Source organism: Pan paniscus, chromosome 1, assembly GCF_029289425.2.
Source record: "Pan paniscus chromosome 1, NHGRI_mPanPan1-v2.0_pri, whole genome shotgun sequence".
Taxonomy (NCBI): domain Eukaryota; kingdom Metazoa; phylum Chordata; class Mammalia; order Primates; family Hominidae; genus Pan; species Pan paniscus.
The window spans coordinates 117019169-117035828 of record NC_073249.2 but is presented as its reverse complement, the minus strand read 5'-3'; the positions used below and the strand labels follow the sequence as shown (position 1 = coordinate 117035828).

General features: G+C 41.2%; 1 protein-coding gene across 4 annotated transcripts in view; it reads left to right on the top strand.

Moving 5' to 3' along the window:
- Positions 1-14885, top strand: part of AHCYL1 (adenosylhomocysteinase like 1) — a 38988-nt gene extending 24103 nt beyond the window's left edge. For all 4 annotated transcript variants that reach the window (XM_034933173.4, XM_034933192.4, XM_057302707.2 and 1 more), the window contains exons 2-17: positions 179-290; positions 2359-2502; positions 3507-3607; positions 4040-4142; positions 5904-5998; positions 6566-6672; positions 7486-7602; positions 7808-7871; positions 8636-8724; positions 9087-9157; positions 9514-9608; positions 9693-9791; positions 10192-10260; positions 10689-10767; positions 11876-11996; positions 12815-14885. In XM_034933173.4, the coding sequence (XP_034789064.1) occupies positions 179-290; positions 2359-2502; positions 3507-3607; positions 4040-4142; positions 5904-5998; positions 6566-6672; positions 7486-7602; positions 7808-7871; positions 8636-8724; positions 9087-9157; positions 9514-9608; positions 9693-9791; positions 10192-10260; positions 10689-10767; positions 11876-11996; positions 12815-12821 (1473 nt within the window). In that variant the 3' untranslated portion in view covers positions 12822-14885. The remainder of the gene's footprint in view (positions 1-178; positions 291-2358; positions 2503-3506; positions 3608-4039; positions 4143-5903; positions 5999-6565; positions 6673-7485; positions 7603-7807; positions 7872-8635; positions 8725-9086; positions 9158-9513; positions 9609-9692; positions 9792-10191; positions 10261-10688; positions 10768-11875; positions 11997-12814) is intronic.
- Positions 14886-16660: the final 1775 nt, after the last annotated feature.

Sequence of the window (16660 nt, the reverse complement as noted above, 5' to 3'; positions counted from 1 at the left end):
TTGGGAGAAGTCAGAGAGTAGCCTCGGCCTTCCCCCATTTCTGGTGGGAAAGTTGCTGGCTTAGTAGGAACCATGTGATTACATGGCTTTTAGGGAAAGACAATGTATAACCTTAAAAAAAAAAAATTTCATGGATTTTCCTTATAAGTTTTCAACTTTTTGTCTTCCTTTTGTATAGCAAATCCAGTTTGCTGATGACATGCAGGAGTTCACCAAATTCCCCACCAAAACTGGCCGAAGATCTTTGTCTCGCTCGATCTCACAGTCCTCCACTGACAGCTACAGTTCAGGTAGGTGTGAATGAACTCCATGTCCTCTCTAATCTCTCTTCCCTGTTTGCTACCAGTGCTCTTCACTTAGCAATCTGAAAATACCTCATGTTATGACTGCCCACCTTTGTGCTGAAAACTGTTAGTGGCTGGGCAGTGGGAATGTTCTGCAGCCAAGCTAGTAGCTGGGGAAGCTTTTGTCGACTCGAGACTTTCTTCCCCCTGGCTGTCTGTGTGTGTGGTCTGTGGCCAGTGCCCAGTTGGTAGGACTGGGCTAGTTCCCATTCCCACATTGATCCGCCCATTTCAAAAGGAAGAAATCAATGCTATTTTGGCTGACAGAATTGGCCTTAAAAAAGAAGTGCATTTTGAAGCACGATTTCTTTGTGTAAAATATACCCTGTCACCTATCTCTTTCTTTCTTGTCTCCAAGACTGCTTAGATTGTAACAATAAAATTAGTATTTTGGCTTCTTTTATTTATTAGGTTATTCTTTCTGTTGGGATATCCTCCCCTGTTAGCCTCTGGAGCAGGAAAGATTCAGACTACTGTAATGTAACTCCAGCTCTGTTTCTTTTTAGTTCTCTCCTCCTGTCTTAACTCTCTGTAAATAAAGTCTTTTTCTGTTTTGTATTGTGTCTTTCCCAACTATAGAGCATGTATTAGAAAATTAGCATGGAAAAGAATATAGAATCTTGGCAGATGAATACAGGAGAAAACATTAGGGACATCTAATGGGGCATCCAATACAACCTTGTCATTGTTTAACTGAAGACTCATTGTTAAAAGATTAAGAGGTTACAGATTGCTATTAATGTCAGCAGAGATATTTGTACCAAAAGCCATTCATTGTCCTTTGCCAGAATACCTTTTGCATTGTATTATCAACATTAAGGATTAACATAAATGAAAAGCTGTTATATATGATCCTGGAGTGACAGATAAAAAGTGGTGTGTGACAAGCAGGCTAACTGTAGCCAAGAAAGAAGAAAAATTAATTGTGAAAAATTGAGTTATGAGAGGAAGAACGATAAAACGACTGAAGAAGGCTTTTAAAAAGTCTTCAAAGATCTTGACGGCCATGTTACAGAAATGTATTAGAGCCTTTTAAAAAGCTTAGTGATATGGTTAAAATGTCATAGTGGGGAAGATAATCTTTAGTAGTAGTTGTGTTAGCTGGACAGGAGGAGGACCTGTACATAGAAGTCAGTCAGTGAGAGAGTCCAGGTATACTAGCAGAAACCGTGATGAGGAAAGTACTCAATTCAGAGAGGAAAGAAGTGATTTGAGAGGTAAGGAATGATTGTTGTATATCGTCTTGCATATCTGTCAGATAAGTGGTATTTTTAGCTTTTATGTGAAACCACTTTTTAAAGTTGATCATTTTGACAGACTTTCCCAGGGCTATCAATAGAACCAGAGCTGTTTGCCTTTTGTGCCATTTCTTTCTTTCTCTATTCCTTGAGCACAACTTAGTGTAAAATCCCTTGTAAGACTATCTTATCACTTTTGTCTATATCCATGGTTCTCAAAGTGTGATCCTCTGACTAGCAGCATCAGCAACACCTGGTAACTTGTTGGAACTACTAATGCTTAGGTGCCACTCCATACCTGCCACATGGGAAACTGGCCACAGGGTCTAGCAATATATGTTTTAACAAACCTTCCATGTGATCCTGATAGATGCTTGAATTTGAGAACCAGTGATCTATAGAAATAGCATTCCTTATCTGCCCTAAATTATTCTTCTGTTTTTGCCAGGTCTGGTTCCAATCCAGATGGGACCAAGTACCTCTATTATCTGGGATTACTATAGCTGCAGGTTTATAATCAGTGGTCCCTTGTCACAGGCACTAATGGCACAGTATTGTTAGGGTGGGTGAAAGAGCTGCAACATGGAAGTACCCACAACAGTTTCATTCATACCACCTATTAGAACCTAGAGGAGCACAACTGAGAGCGTTGTAAAAGGTAGCTCCAATTAAGGGTGTTCCCTTAACTTAAATGAAAGTCCCTTGGGGACTGCACTCTGTAGAGTTGGGGACCACTGAGGTTTTTCTATCCTTGTTTTTTTCTTTCCTGGCTCTAGCTGCATCCTACACAGATAGCTCTGATGATGAGGTTTCTCCCCGAGAGAAGCAGCAAACCAACTCCAAGGGCAGCAGCAATTTCTGTGTGAAGAACATCAAGCAGGCAGAATTTGGACGCCGGGAGATTGAGATTGCAGAGCAAGGTAAAGAAAGGGAGTGGGTTAGGGGACCAGAAACAACCCTCTTGTTGGCCATCAGAATCCACAAACAACTTAAGACTTGAAAGCTGACTTGAAAGTATACTGGGAAGAAAGACAGTATTATGGACTTTCGGATAAACACTTCTCTCTCTATGGAACTTAAGTCTTGGGATTTTGTTCTCTCTTCATTCTGTTCACAGCATGTGGTGATTACACACAGAGTAGTTTCTGTTTTCCTCCTTGCCCCACCCCACCACTGTATTCAAAGATCTACATGGCAGAATTGACAAGTCCTAGATCACTACGTGGTAGTTGCTTATATGGGATCTTACTATAGCTGCCAATGGCAGAGACCCAGATTGCCCAGAAGCAGCTGATGAGGAAGGGTTTTAAGGTAAGGATGTGGTGACCTAGAGTCTTGTTTGGTCCTGAGCACCCTCTCCTGGAGCAGAGTAAAAGTGACTGACAGTTAAATCTTGGTTTCTCTACCCCAGCCACTCCCAGTAAGGTCCTCTTTATTCTTGTGTTGTTTACACATTGAAGGCATGTTCTATACTGAGAGAGAATAGAGAAACCAAACAGACTGACAGGACACGGTAAGACAGCATAGAAAAACAGAAGTTAGTGGTTTCGGCTGAGGGTACAGTCTTTCTGGTCTGATGATTATATATAGGAATCTATTAGCCAATGCCTTAACTATTTTCCTCTCTTCCCAAATGAATGATGAGACTCACCCTTCATTTTGATCAGTTTTAAGGATTTACTTCATTCTCTGTTCAGTCCTCTGTGTATAAAGCTGAAGCAGTAGAGGAAGAGAGAAACTCCAAGTGGTTGCATGACTGCTCTCCACTATTACTGTGCCGTTGAAGCTGCCAGTCGTCATGGAAATAGGCTTAAAGTTTTTCTGCCTCATCTCACCATATCTCAACAGATCCAGACCAGCCCTGGGGCAGGAACTGATGATACTGCTAGTGCAGACCTAGCTCAAATCCTCTGTTCTTTCACAGACATGTCTGCTCTGATTTCACTCAGGAAACGTGCTCAGGGGGAGAAGCCCTTGGCTGGTGCTAAAATAGTGGGCTGTACACACATCACAGCCCAGACAGCGGTGAGTTTGTTGGAAGAAAAGAGGGACTTCTGATAAGGGGAAGAAAGAAATCAATTTTTTTTTTCACTTTTCCTTTCCTAACTCGCCAACCTCCAAATGCTAACTATTAGTAGGATCTCCCTGTTACACAATAATGGGGTTTTCTGGGGTTTTTTTAAATATATAAACCCACTTTCAGCAAACTTGACCTAGGAAAGTCTAGATTTGCAAACATATGATTGTTATAAAATGTTATAAAGACTTTTAGAAACCTATGTTTTATGCAAAGTTAAATACCAGTGCACCACCTCGCTGGAGTACACCCTTTTGTAACTTTCCAGTGTAGCGCCTGTTGGTGCAGAGTTGATAGGTATTGCTATCTTGATGAGGCTTGCTCTCCATTTCTGGGTGGCCCTTCTCTTCCTCACCCTGTCTTCCTACACCTCTACACAGGTGTTGATTGAGACACTCTGTGCCCTGGGGGCTCAGTGCCGCTGGTCTGCTTGTAACATCTACTCAACTCAGAATGAAGTAGCTGCAGCACTGGCTGAGGCTGGTAAGTTCGGTTTTTTCCCACCAACTTTGCCCCAAAATAGTTATCCAAACATAACTTTTTTGTATCAAAATTGTCATTACAATATCATATATGTCTAGAGGCTGTAAAATTGCACATGATAAAAACCTCAACAGGAAGAAAGTGGATAATAAAATTAAGATGGATATCCATGATGGAATATTATGTAGTCATTAAAAATGGCCTTTGAAAATAATCTAATGGCATGGGGTCATGCCCAGTTCTAGTGTTAGTTGAACGAGGAAGAATGTTAAACTATATAAGTGCCATCAATTTTGTGAGAGAGCACAAGTAAGAAGTACCTTTTATATTGATAGTGCGTTAAATAATTTGGTATTCAGTATGGCATTGAAAATATATGAGCTATTTGTGAGTTTAATTAAACGTAAAATAATTTTTTATTATTCAGGCCAGGCCTGGTGGCCCACACCTATAATCCCAGCACTTTGGGAGGCCGAGGCGGGCAGATCACTTGAGGCCAAGAGTTCAAGAACGGTCTGGCCAACATGGTGAAACCCCACCTCTACTAAAAATACAAAAGTTAGCCGGGAGTGGTGGTGTGTGCCTGTAATCTCAGCTACTCAGGAGGCTGAGGTAGGAGAATCACTTGAACCTGGGAGGCAGAGGCTGCAGTGATCCGAGATCATGCCACTGCACTGCAGCCTGGGCGACAGAGTGAAACTCCATCTCAAAAATTAATAACAATAATAATAATTTTTATTATTCAAATATTCAGAAGAAAATCACCGTGAAGTTTCTTTGAGGACCTCTCATCTTTCTTTCTTTTTTTTTTTTTCTTAAGATGGAGTCTTACTCTGTTGCCCAGGCTGGAGTGCAATGGCGCAGTCTCGGCTCACTGCAACCCCTGCCTCCTGGGTTCAAGTGATTCTCATGCCTCAGCCTCCTGAGTAGCTGGGATTGCAGTGGCATGCCACCACACCCAGCTAATTTTTGTATTTTTAGTAGAGATGGGGTTTCACCATGTTGGCCAGGCTGGTCTCGAACTCCTGACCTCAAGTGATCTGCCTGCCTTGGCCTCCCAAAGTGCTGGGATTACAGGCGTGAGACACCACACCCAGCCGGACCTCTCATCTTTTTAAGATCCTCAGAAAGCAACTTTATAATACTTTTGGGTTTTCTTGTTTATTCTTTTCTGATAAGTGTTCACTGCAAAAAATTTAGGAAGTTCCCCAAAACCCTACAATCCCACTACATAGAGTATTTGATTAATGTTTTTCCTTTTCCTTTTTTCTACTTTACATAAATTCTAATATGTATACAGTTTTATAAGCTAAATACAATATTTTCAGACGTAGTTTTCCATGTCACTGAAAACTTTGACAGCATCATTTGTAATACTCATTCATATGGCTATGTGATTTTACCTCACTATTTTCCTAATGGAGAACATTTAGGTTGTTTCAAGATGTTTACTAATGTCAATAATGCTCCAGTTAACAACTTTTATTAATTCCCACTTCATTTTATCTCCTTCTAAGTATAAAATTAGCCCAGAGAAAGGAACACTTTAAGGTTCCAAACTACTTTTAAAGCAAAAATTCCTTAATTTCTTAACCTAATTAATTTCTGAACCAAAAGTGATTCTTTGACTTTTGGCTCTGAATTTTTTCCCTTCTGAAATTGTTTCTTTTGCCTTTTTCTCTTCACATGGATCTCAGAAAGTGATTTGGTACAGGACACTCCTCAAAGGAGGAATCAGCTGATTCATTTCTGTCTCTACAGGAGTTGCAGTGTTCGCTTGGAAGGGCGAGTCAGAAGATGACTTCTGGTGGTGTATTGACCGCTGTGTGAACATGGATGGGTGGCAGGCCAACATGGTAATAATGCATATACATCCTACACTTTGACAATAGATTTATTTCCTTTTTTTCCCTCAAAGCATGGTTCCCTAAATATGTTTTGGATGTTTGGTCTTATGCACTGACTTTGTTGCTAAAGTGTTTAGCTTGATACCTATTCAGAATGGGTCTGAGTACTGAATGGAAAGGTGGGGGAAGGGTAAGACTAGCTGAACACATGGCTCAAACACACCAGAACAAAATAGTGGTGCTTCTTTGGAGTAGGATTCTGCTTTCTTTCCTTCCTGCCCCAGTTCTCCTTTTGCATTCAAAGGGGCTATATATTTCAAGACTCTAGACTAAAAATGAGTCTGTGATTAGCTTAATACTCATCACTGTAGCCTAAAGCAAACCTAGGAATCCTTTTAACCATTTTACACCAACAAATTTGACTGTATTTCCACTCTCTAAGCCTGCTCTAGGGAGCTCTGAGGAGTACTCTTCCAAAACATACAGGGCTCTCTTACTAGTACAGAAAGTGGGTTCAAAGTTCCCCCCAGCCCTAGCAGCCTGAATGCCCATAGAAGTCTTCTGGCTGTTCTATAGATCCTGGATGATGGGGGAGACTTAACCCACTGGGTTTATAAGAAGTATCCAAACGTGTTTAAGAAGATCCGAGGCATTGTGGAAGAGAGCGTGACTGGTGTTCACAGGTAACAGATTCTGGAGTAGCTGCCCCTTGTGTCCTTGCCTCAGCAAACTCTCCTGGTCTCTGTTAGGCTTTAGGACTGTGTTTCAGACTTATAACTAAATGGGAATATCTTCATTAGATAAAACTTTTGAGTTTTTACTTTTGAAAAATCAAGTTGATCCTAGAAGGAAGTTATTTCAGGTTCTAGTTCATACATTTTTCTCTCCCATTTACTCCATTGAGTGATTCTCAACTAGTGTTGAGGGGCGGGTAGGGAATAAATGTATCTTGAAAAACTGTATTCAATATTGTATTATCATTTTATATTTGAAATATGAAAAACAATCCTATTGTAAAACTACATGTTATACACACTACAAAAAGTAAAACTGGGCAAAATATTCTTGGCTTGTTGGAATACTGAAAAGATATCTGAAAGAGTGTTTCTTGGGGGCACATTGCGCATGCTTACTCACACACACACGGAACCATATCAGAATCATTGATAGTCTTTGTTTATCAGAAGTAGGCATGGGTTTCTATTGAAAAATGCTGATCAAAGGAAATAACACTCCCTATAAAGGGAAGAGAAGTACATTTCTTCAATTGAAAGGCTTTTTTTTTTCTTCCAAAAAAGGGGTAAAGGGAGAAGAAAATGAAAAGAAGTGTGGAGGGATGACAAGGAAATAATCATGTTTTCTAATATCCTTGGGCAATAAATGAGACTGGGAAGGGCAGCATGGAACTTGAAGAGAATTAGGCAGATTTTGCCACAAATTATGTTGTGCCAGCTAACTTGGTTTTTGTTTGTTTTTGTGACCTCTTCTCTCTTTAGGCTGTATCAGCTCTCCAAAGCTGGGAAGCTCTGTGTTCCGGCCATGAACGTCAATGATTCTGTTACCAAACAGAAGTTTGATAACTTGTACTGCTGCCGAGAATCCATTTTGGATGGGTAGGTTGAATGTATATATATTCAAACTTCTAGGGCTCTGGTCTTCCTTTGGCTTTAAAAGTTTATTAGAGGGACCATTTCATACTGAGCTCAACCAGCTTCCAATTGAAATTCTCATGGGCATTGGCCCACACTTTTAACTTTGTGAAGAGGGACTGAGTTTGAGCTATTAACGTTTGAGTTGAGCCCTTGTCTGTTTCCACAGCCTGAAGAGGACCACAGATGTGATGTTTGGTGGGAAACAAGTGGTGGTGTGTGGCTATGGTGAGGTAAATAGCTGGGTCTCAGTGTCTCTTTCTTTTTGTGTACTTATTAGAAATATTGGGTAAAGGAGGCTTGTGCTGTCAATCTAGAGTCACTGATACAAGGTTTAAATTTTTTTAGATAATGTATCTCAAACAATAGCAAAAGCCTTTTATTCAGATTTATGAATAGAAACATACAAAATGAATTGAGTTTTCAGATTTTACCATTTTGCCTTGTGGAATAGATACTAGTATCATCTTCTCCAATTATAACAATAACCTTTAATGAGACTTAATTCAAGTGAATATATAGCATTTTAGCCCCACAAGTGACTTGCAGTAGAATTAAGGGTGGAATCTGAAATGGCATATAGTTGAATATCTCCAAACTGGAATAGGTCACAGATTTTGTTGTCTTCAGCAATGACCCAAAGAAGTTCCTGAGCTACGAGGGTATCCTTGAGTAGATTCTTCTCAAGTAAGAGAATAAGAAATTAGAGGTTGCTTAGAGTAAGTTGCTTTTGCTTAGTCTTGTTTCCCTGATGAAAACTGCTATGCAAAGCCCCAGTCCTTCCTATGACATGTCTGCTAAATTACCTCTCTAACTGAGGTTCACAACGTAATCTGGGTCTGTTTCTGTTCTGCTTGGGATTGGAGCGTCTGTGCAGCTGTTCACCAGATGACAGGCTATTTCATGAAGGTTAATTCCTGTCTCACAAATAACCTACCTACCCTAAATATCCATGACTTAATGAACCTAACGACTTGACCTTTCTTTTGTTCTGCAGGTAGGCAAGGGCTGCTGTGCTGCTCTCAAAGCTCTTGGAGCAATTGTCTACATTACCGAAATCGACCCCATCTGTGCTCTGCAGGCCTGGTAAGAACAGAGTGATAATACTATTAGATTCACTCTAGGTACTTTATGTTATTGAGAGTTCATAATTGAGTATATTAATCATTTTTGCAGAAATCACCTAGGGGAAGAGAAGGCTAGGACTGCTCTGTTCTTCCCACTCTAACCCTAGGGCTCTCTGAGAGCCTCTTGGCATTTTTCCTTCCTAGAGGGAGTCTTGGGGACTCTGAAGAGGCCAGTGTATATAGTTTAGCACAGCTTATCACTCACCATTCCTGTGAGGTGGCACTGGATCCAACTAGAAGGGGATCTTGTCTCATTTCATGACCATCTTCCCTCCCACTGCCTTCTTGCTTTACTCATAGTGTTCCTTTCTTTTCTTCCAGCATGGATGGGTTCAGGGTGGTAAAGCTAAATGAAGTCATCCGGCAAGTCGATGTCGTAATAACTTGCACAGGTAAATAACTTGCATAGAGAAGTGTTTGTTCAGAGGCTAAATCTTGAAAGTAGTCTGAGTGACTTTCATACAAAGGAGGTGAGACCTCTGTTCAGTATAAAGGTCTCAGAACTAGAATAAGCTATCAGAACCTTAACATGTTTTCCAGAGTAAAAAACTTTTTTCCCTGGTGACTTTTTATACTGCTTGATCTGAAGACCAGATAGCCTAAGGAGCGGTTATGCATGTCTTCTCTCAGAATGTCTACATGTTCTTTAATGCCAGCAAGCCTCTGGTCTCCTATGTTCTACCTGAAAGCCAGCCAGTACCTTTGTTGCCCGGCATCTCTTTCCTTAACCACCCATCTTTTCTTTTAGGAAATAAGAATGTAGTGACACGGGAGCACTTGGATCGCATGAAAAACAGTTGTATCGTATGCAATATGGGCCACTCCAACACAGAAATCGATGTGGTAAGGCTTCTCTCATTTGTTGCTAGGCATTTCTCTACTACCTTTCATTAATAACCACAGTCAACTGTGCTTTCTTCCTTTCAGACCAGCCTCCGCACTCCGGAGCTGACGTGGGAGCGAGTACGTTCTCAGGTGGACCATGTCATCTGGCCAGATGGCAAACGAGTTGTCCTCCTGGCAGAGGTACACACAGAGAAGGACCCTGGCAGAGCAGCACAAGCAGAGTAGTTAGATCCATGAGGGGAGAGGGGAGGGAAACAAATATTGGGCCTATGTTTCCCTGAATTTTATCTTTGGAGAGAGAGAGATTTCACAAATTGGTCCCCAAAATAAAACCACTTTAAAAAAATCTACTTTTTACTAAGTAACACTATTTCCTAACCACAGCTGATTCTTTAACCTTTCAGACTCAGATGGATTTGCAGAAAATAGGAAAAAGCCTAGAGTCCTGATCTGGAACTGTAATTCTTCCTCTTCCAACTGAGTCTAGAGGGGTGTAAAGTCCTCTCCCGCTTTGGCTTGACTTGTATGCCATTGGAATCTGAGACAGAGCTCATCCCAGGGCTCTCTCTTACCTTTCCAGGGTCGTCTACTCAATTTGAGCTGCTCAACAGTTCCCACCTTTGTTCTGTCCATCACAGCCACAACACAGGTATGTGGCAAAATGCCTGCTTACACTGCACTGCAATTTGTGGAACTGGGCGTAGATCAGTTCCAGTGAGGGTGTACTGTACTATCTTCTCATCATCCTATTCTTTTTTTATGTAGTAAATTGTGGAAACAGGTATTCTTAAGTATAGAAAAGAGTCACTAAGTCAGTATTCGTTGAATTGGCTGTTTTAGTTGAGAATATAATGTTCCAGCTTAGTTTTATTTGATTTGTTCTTCTGTTAGGAACTAAACAAAAACAACAAATCCTCTTAGGATGTGTGCTGCCCTTTAGTATAGGCAAAGTCCTAGGTGCTGTGACTGTGGTAGATCACTGTAGTACTTACCCAAATGCTGTTAAACCTGGTTTTATTTTTATGTGCCTGTCTAAGAAATATTTTTGTGCTTTCTGGCCTTCTTTTCCCACCTTAGGCTTTGGCACTGATAGAACTCTATAATGCACCTGAGGGACGATACAAGCAGGATGTGTACTTGCTTCCTAAGAAAATGGGTGAGTGAAAAACAGTGGAAATCTATGCAGACAGCTGCATAGTTTGGTAAAATGACTACCATGAAAGGCATTGGATTTAGAGTCAGAGTTCCAATTCCTGTTCCTATGCTTACTGGTTGTTTGACCTCAGGACAAGTTCTAATCTCCATGATCCTCAGTTTCTTGATTGGTAAAATGAGAATAATACTACATACATTGTAGAATTGTGTGAGAATCACAGCTAATGAGTAACAGTGCTTAACACAATGGTTTAGGGAGATGTTCTTACTCTAAGTAGCCTTATGAAGTTCAGTAAACTTCCCAGTGCAGCTGAGTACATACAGCCTTGGAACAAAGTGAGAGAAACAAACACAGGTTTTATTGTCCATTTTCTGTGAGGATATGCAAACCATCCAATCTCTTGTAAGCAACCCATGCTGTGTTCATGTGACATAATACATCATCTCTAGTCCTTTACCTTTCTGCACGGTGTACCCATCTCCCATAGCTCCCATATCTCCTAGCCCAAATCCCTGACTTCTTAATGCTAAAATACTTCTTGCTCTCCTCTCCTCCAATAGCTTACTTCAGACTTTTTTTTCAGTGTATAATTATAAAAGGGAAGCTTATCTATGGAAAAGTAAAAATTCTGTGCCGACTACCTTAGAAATTCATGATCCTAAGATCCATGGATCTTATCCTAAATGAGTGTTATTGACACAGGGTCTTTCTAGCTTACTGGTGTCCACTTTGATTGCTAATTTGACTATAATCTAGTTAAGGAGGTTGCTGCAGGAAGGTAGGAGTAGCATGTGACATGTGGGCCACTGCAGGGAAGCCCCCTGCTTTGCCAGAGAAGGATAGAGAGGTAAAAGCCCACTCCCTTTTGTTACCCTGGTAAGTGGCTTTTCTGAACGCACTGGACATGTGCTGAGAGAAGCACCCTGCCCAGAAAGGCAGCTTTGAGGTTTTTTTTTTAATTAAGCAAATATTTCAAGTTGTGGATTCTTTCAGAGTTATTCCATCCCTTGTCTGCTTTCTTAAAAAAGCTTCAAATGAAAATGGGAAGTTATAACTTGAGAGACATTTTGAAAAGGAGTCTGCTCTCCTGCCACTTTGCTCTTCCTAGATGAATACGTTGCCAGCTTGCATCTGCCATCATTTGATGCCCACCTTACAGAGCTGACAGATGACCAAGCAAAATATCTGGGACTCAACAAAAATGGGCCATTCAAACCTAATTATTACAGGTAACCTGGGGAGAAGCAAGTGAAAAGCTCTTTTTCCCAGTATTAAACCAAGCAGGCTAGCCTGTTTCTGACATAAAGATCAAATGTTGTACCTGATTTTGAAGAATACAAGAAATCTGTTCCAGGCCAGGCACGGTGGCTCACGCCTGTAATCCCAGCACTTTGAGAGGCCTAGGCGAATGGATCACTTGAGGTCAGGAGTTCAAGACCAGCCTGGCCAACATGGCGAAACCCTATCTCTTAGCCTGGTGTGGTGGCGGGCACCTGTAATCCCAGTTACTCAGGTGGCTGAGGCACGAGAATCACTTGAACCTGGGAGGCGGAGGTTGCAGTGAGCTGGGATCATGCCACTGCACTCCAGCCTGGGTGATGGAGTGAGACTCTGTCTTAAAAACAAACAAACAAACAAACTGTTCCAGTTAACAAGGTAGATAGAGAAATTGTGGGAGATGTCAGGGAGTTAGGGTTTTTTTGAAATTTTGGAGCCTGGGCCTCACCCCAAGAGATTCTGATATATTTGGTCTGCGATGGGACCAAATTTACAAAACATTATTTTGTAAAACCTCCCCAGATTATTGTAATGTTTAGTCAGGGTTGAAAAAACACTGACTCATTCCTGGGAACAGGCGGTAACACCAGAAATGGCATTGTCAGAGACCCTGTGGAAGAATAAGGGAGACTGGTGCCCTGGGGAATGACTGCAGGGATCCCACCCAGGCTGGGGAGGGGCCCTGGAGAAGGTGCTCTGTTTCCGATTGTTTTTTGGAACTCTCATATGGAAGACATAAGTGTTAACCAATCACTCTCTCTCTTTACAGATACTAATGGACCATACTACCAAGGACCAGTCCACCTGAACCACACACTCTAAAGAAATATTTTTTAAGATAACTTTTATTTTCTTCTTACTCCTTTCCTCTTGATTTTTTTCCTATAATTTCATTCTTGTTTTTTCATCTCATTATCCAAGTTCTGCAGATCACACAGGAACTTGCTTCATGGCTCTTTAGATGAAATAGAAGTTCAGGGTTCCTCACTCTAGTCACTAAAGAAGGATTTTACTCTCCCAGCCCAGAAAGGTGATTCTTTCTTTACCATTTCTGGGGACTTTAGTCTTAATTAGGTACCTTATTAACAGGAAATGCTAAGGTACCTTCTCTGTGGAACAATCTGCAATGTCTAAATCGCCTTAAAAGAGCCCATTTCTTAGCTGCTGAAATCAGTGCTCTTTCACTTCTTCAGAGAAGCAGGGATGGTACCTACCCGGCAGGTAGGTTAGATGTAGGTGGTGCATGTTAATTTCCCTTAGAAGTTCCAAGCCCTGTTTCCTGTGTAAAGGTGGTATGTCCAGTTCAGAGATGTGTATAATGAGCATTGCTTGTTAAGATCAGGAGGCCCACTTGGATTTATAGTATAGCCCTTCCTCCACTCCCACCAGACTTGCTCATTTTTCTAGTTTTTAACTAGACTACACTCTACTGAGTTTAATTTTGTCCTCTAGGATTTATTTCTGTTGTCCAAAAAAAAAGAAAAGAAAAATTAAGGAGAATTTTTAGTGTTAATGCTGAGGAATTGCTTGAGTGGTTAGTTGTTACCAATTTCTCTTTTGAACCTTTGGAGCTAAGGGTGCTGAGTCTAGAGAAATGCTAGTCTCAAGCCCTGTTAAGTCCCTCTGTTTCTAGCCCGTAGTTCATAGCATCAGTGAACTGGAGCCATAGCAGCAAATTCTATCAGCTGTGTACCATACAGCTTGTGCTGAAGGCGAATTTCTTGAGCCATTACTCAGTATAAAGCACTGAGTTCTATCTTTAGGATTTATCTTTAAGAGCAAATTTCTGGTCAGCTGTGCTTCTGCAACCTAAAATATTTAAAGGGAGGTAGGTGTGGGCAGGAGGAGGAATGATAAATTGGGCCAGGGCAAGAAAAATCTAGCTTCATATAATTTGTCTGGGACTATACACCCTACATAATGTTAGTTTTACAGAAGTAATATGACTTTTGATTGCTACATACCACAAAGAGTTTATGAACTGAGATCATAAAGGGCAACTGATGTGTGAAGAAAGTAGTCAGTACATCCTGGCTCATGCTCTGAAAGAATATCCAGAGAGGCTCTCTCAAAGATCAGGGAGATGTATTCCCATGCCATGCACCCTGCTTCCCAGCATTTCTGCATGGTCAAGTGAGCTTTATGCTCATGAGCTTTAAGTATATAATTATCCAGGGTTTTAAATCCTCAACTTGTTCTAGCTTGTGATCCCTCAAAGTTGGGTCATACGTTAGTGCTAGATACTAGAAATTTTCACTTTTCCACTGATCAGAGAGACAGACATTAAAAACAAAAATAGAAGAAAGGAAAGCTTTCACCCTGCAGCTTCTTAGCAGGGGACAATTGTCTTGCCAAAACTTTTTTCCCTTTTCTCTCCCATTTTCTTTTACCCAATCCCTTCTTACTCCTTGCCAGTGTGACCATGCTTTCTTCTCTGTAGATGTTAACAGTTAAGGCCTATTTTCCTCGGGCACTTAACCAACCAATCAGAACACCACATCTGTTAGGGGAGGTAACCTGGCCAACAGTGTATCCATCACGTTAGCCCTGCTGGAGGGAAGGGACCCACATTCACCTGCCCTCTGACCTGCCCCTTGATCCCATATCTATTACCGTGTCCATAGGAATAATAGGTAAGGGCTCTGTCTCTGTCAAGCCATGTAACAAAGGACACTGTAAAAAAAAAAAAAAAAAAAAAAAGTCTGGCATCAGAGGGAGCATGTGGAGAGCAACTTGGGAAGAACAAGTTCATTTTGTATTGAATGATTTTTAATGAATGCAATATTAATCCTTGCAGATGAGCAATAATCATTAAAATCGATTAAAATGATAAGACCTTATTGGCAGTCCGTATGTGTCATTCTTTGTTGAACAGCAAAACTTCATTAGAACCTGTTTTCTAGGGTGTGACAAGTTATAGGTCAGTAGCATTTAATAGAGATTTGTTGAGGGCCTAATATATAGAGGCTGGATACAGGATTCTTCAAAGTAATACCTGAAGTTTTGTATGCCTGCTCTGTGCCAAGCACCGGGCCTGGGTACTTTCACTCCTAACTTCCTTCAGGAAGCGGACTTGCTGCTTAAGCCTCAGGGTTCCTCATTTGCATAGTCCTTCTAAGACCTAATTTCTGAAGAATGCCCCCAAAGTTATGTAAGCTTCAGCCTCCTCCCACACCTGTATCCATTTCTGAAGTGGTCTCAGTGTCTTTTTTTTTTTTTTTTTCTCTTTATTTTTTTGAGACAAGGTCTCACTGTCACCCAGGTTGGAGTGCAGTGGCTTGATCTCAGCTCACTGCAACTTCTGCCTTCCGGGCTCAAGTGATCCTCCCACCTCAACCTCCCAAGTAGCTGGGACCACAGTGTCAGCTAATCGTTTGTATTTTTGGTAGAGATGGGGTTTCGCCATGAAATCTAGGCTGATCTCAAACTCCTGGGCTCAAGTGATCCTCCTGCCTCTGCCTCCCAAAGTGCTGGGATTACTGGCCAGTGTCTTCTGATGTAAGAAAGTATTTATCTTGGTCAGTTTCTGCTGCTCCAGCAAAATCCTGAGACTGAGTAATTTATAAAGAACAGCAATGGATATTCTCACAGTTGGAGGCTGGAAAGTCCAAGGTCAAGTTGTTGGCAGATTTGGTGTCTGAAGAGGGCTGCTGCCTGCTTCCAAGATGGTACCTCTTATGCATCCTCATATAGCAGAAGGTAGAAGGGCAAAAAGGACCTAACTATTACCTCATATATGCCAAAGTCTGTTTTAGATACTGGGGATACGTCAGTTTAAATCAGATGATCTCTTCCTTTGTGGTGTTTACGTAAAATTCCAACAAGATCCAAATTCCTTCCCTAATTTGGCCATTAGGTAAGACAGAGCAAGCTAGGGATTCATGTGGATTTGCAGCCTGTGAGTGTGGGTGGTATCCTTGTGGGAACTGGGGATGTAGCTTGGTACAAGGAGTCAGATCCCAAGTGGCGTGGGGAATGCATCTATGCAGGGGATGAATGGCAATGGCAGATTAGTTAGGGATAAGGGATTTGATCACTGTACGTGAAAATATTAAGGGTAGCGGAAGCCAGCTGTCTCATTTTGGAGGAAGGTGTTACACATTGGAAAGGGAAAACACTAGAATGAACTCTGCTGTTGGGTTTGAATAGGAGATGATGGTGTGAAGTCATAAATATCAACCTAGATAAAGAAATACAGATGTCAATGTACGTGTGTGTGTGTGTACAAACACTCCCTAGCTCTCTCTACTAAGCAAGCCTTGGAGCAGCGGTTCCCCTCTTCCCCCAGTGCACATACCTGACCTCGAGGTCTAGGCACTACATTCTCCACCGAAAGAAGCCAGGACTCGTTGGAGAAATGACTGATTCCATGGCAGAGCAAAAAAAAGTACAAGATAAACCAGAAAGCAAGAAAGGCCTTAAAAAAGGATACATAAGCCAGCTGTAAGGGATTTACATGGGGTAAATCTGAGACAACCTGAGCATCAGCATAGTAATGATTTGTAATCCATTGAACAAAATAGAAAACTATGACTCTGCTAATAGAAATGAATGAGTAAGTAAACAGAAGTTTAATGAGGAATTGTATATGTATATACTTTTTTTCTAATTTATT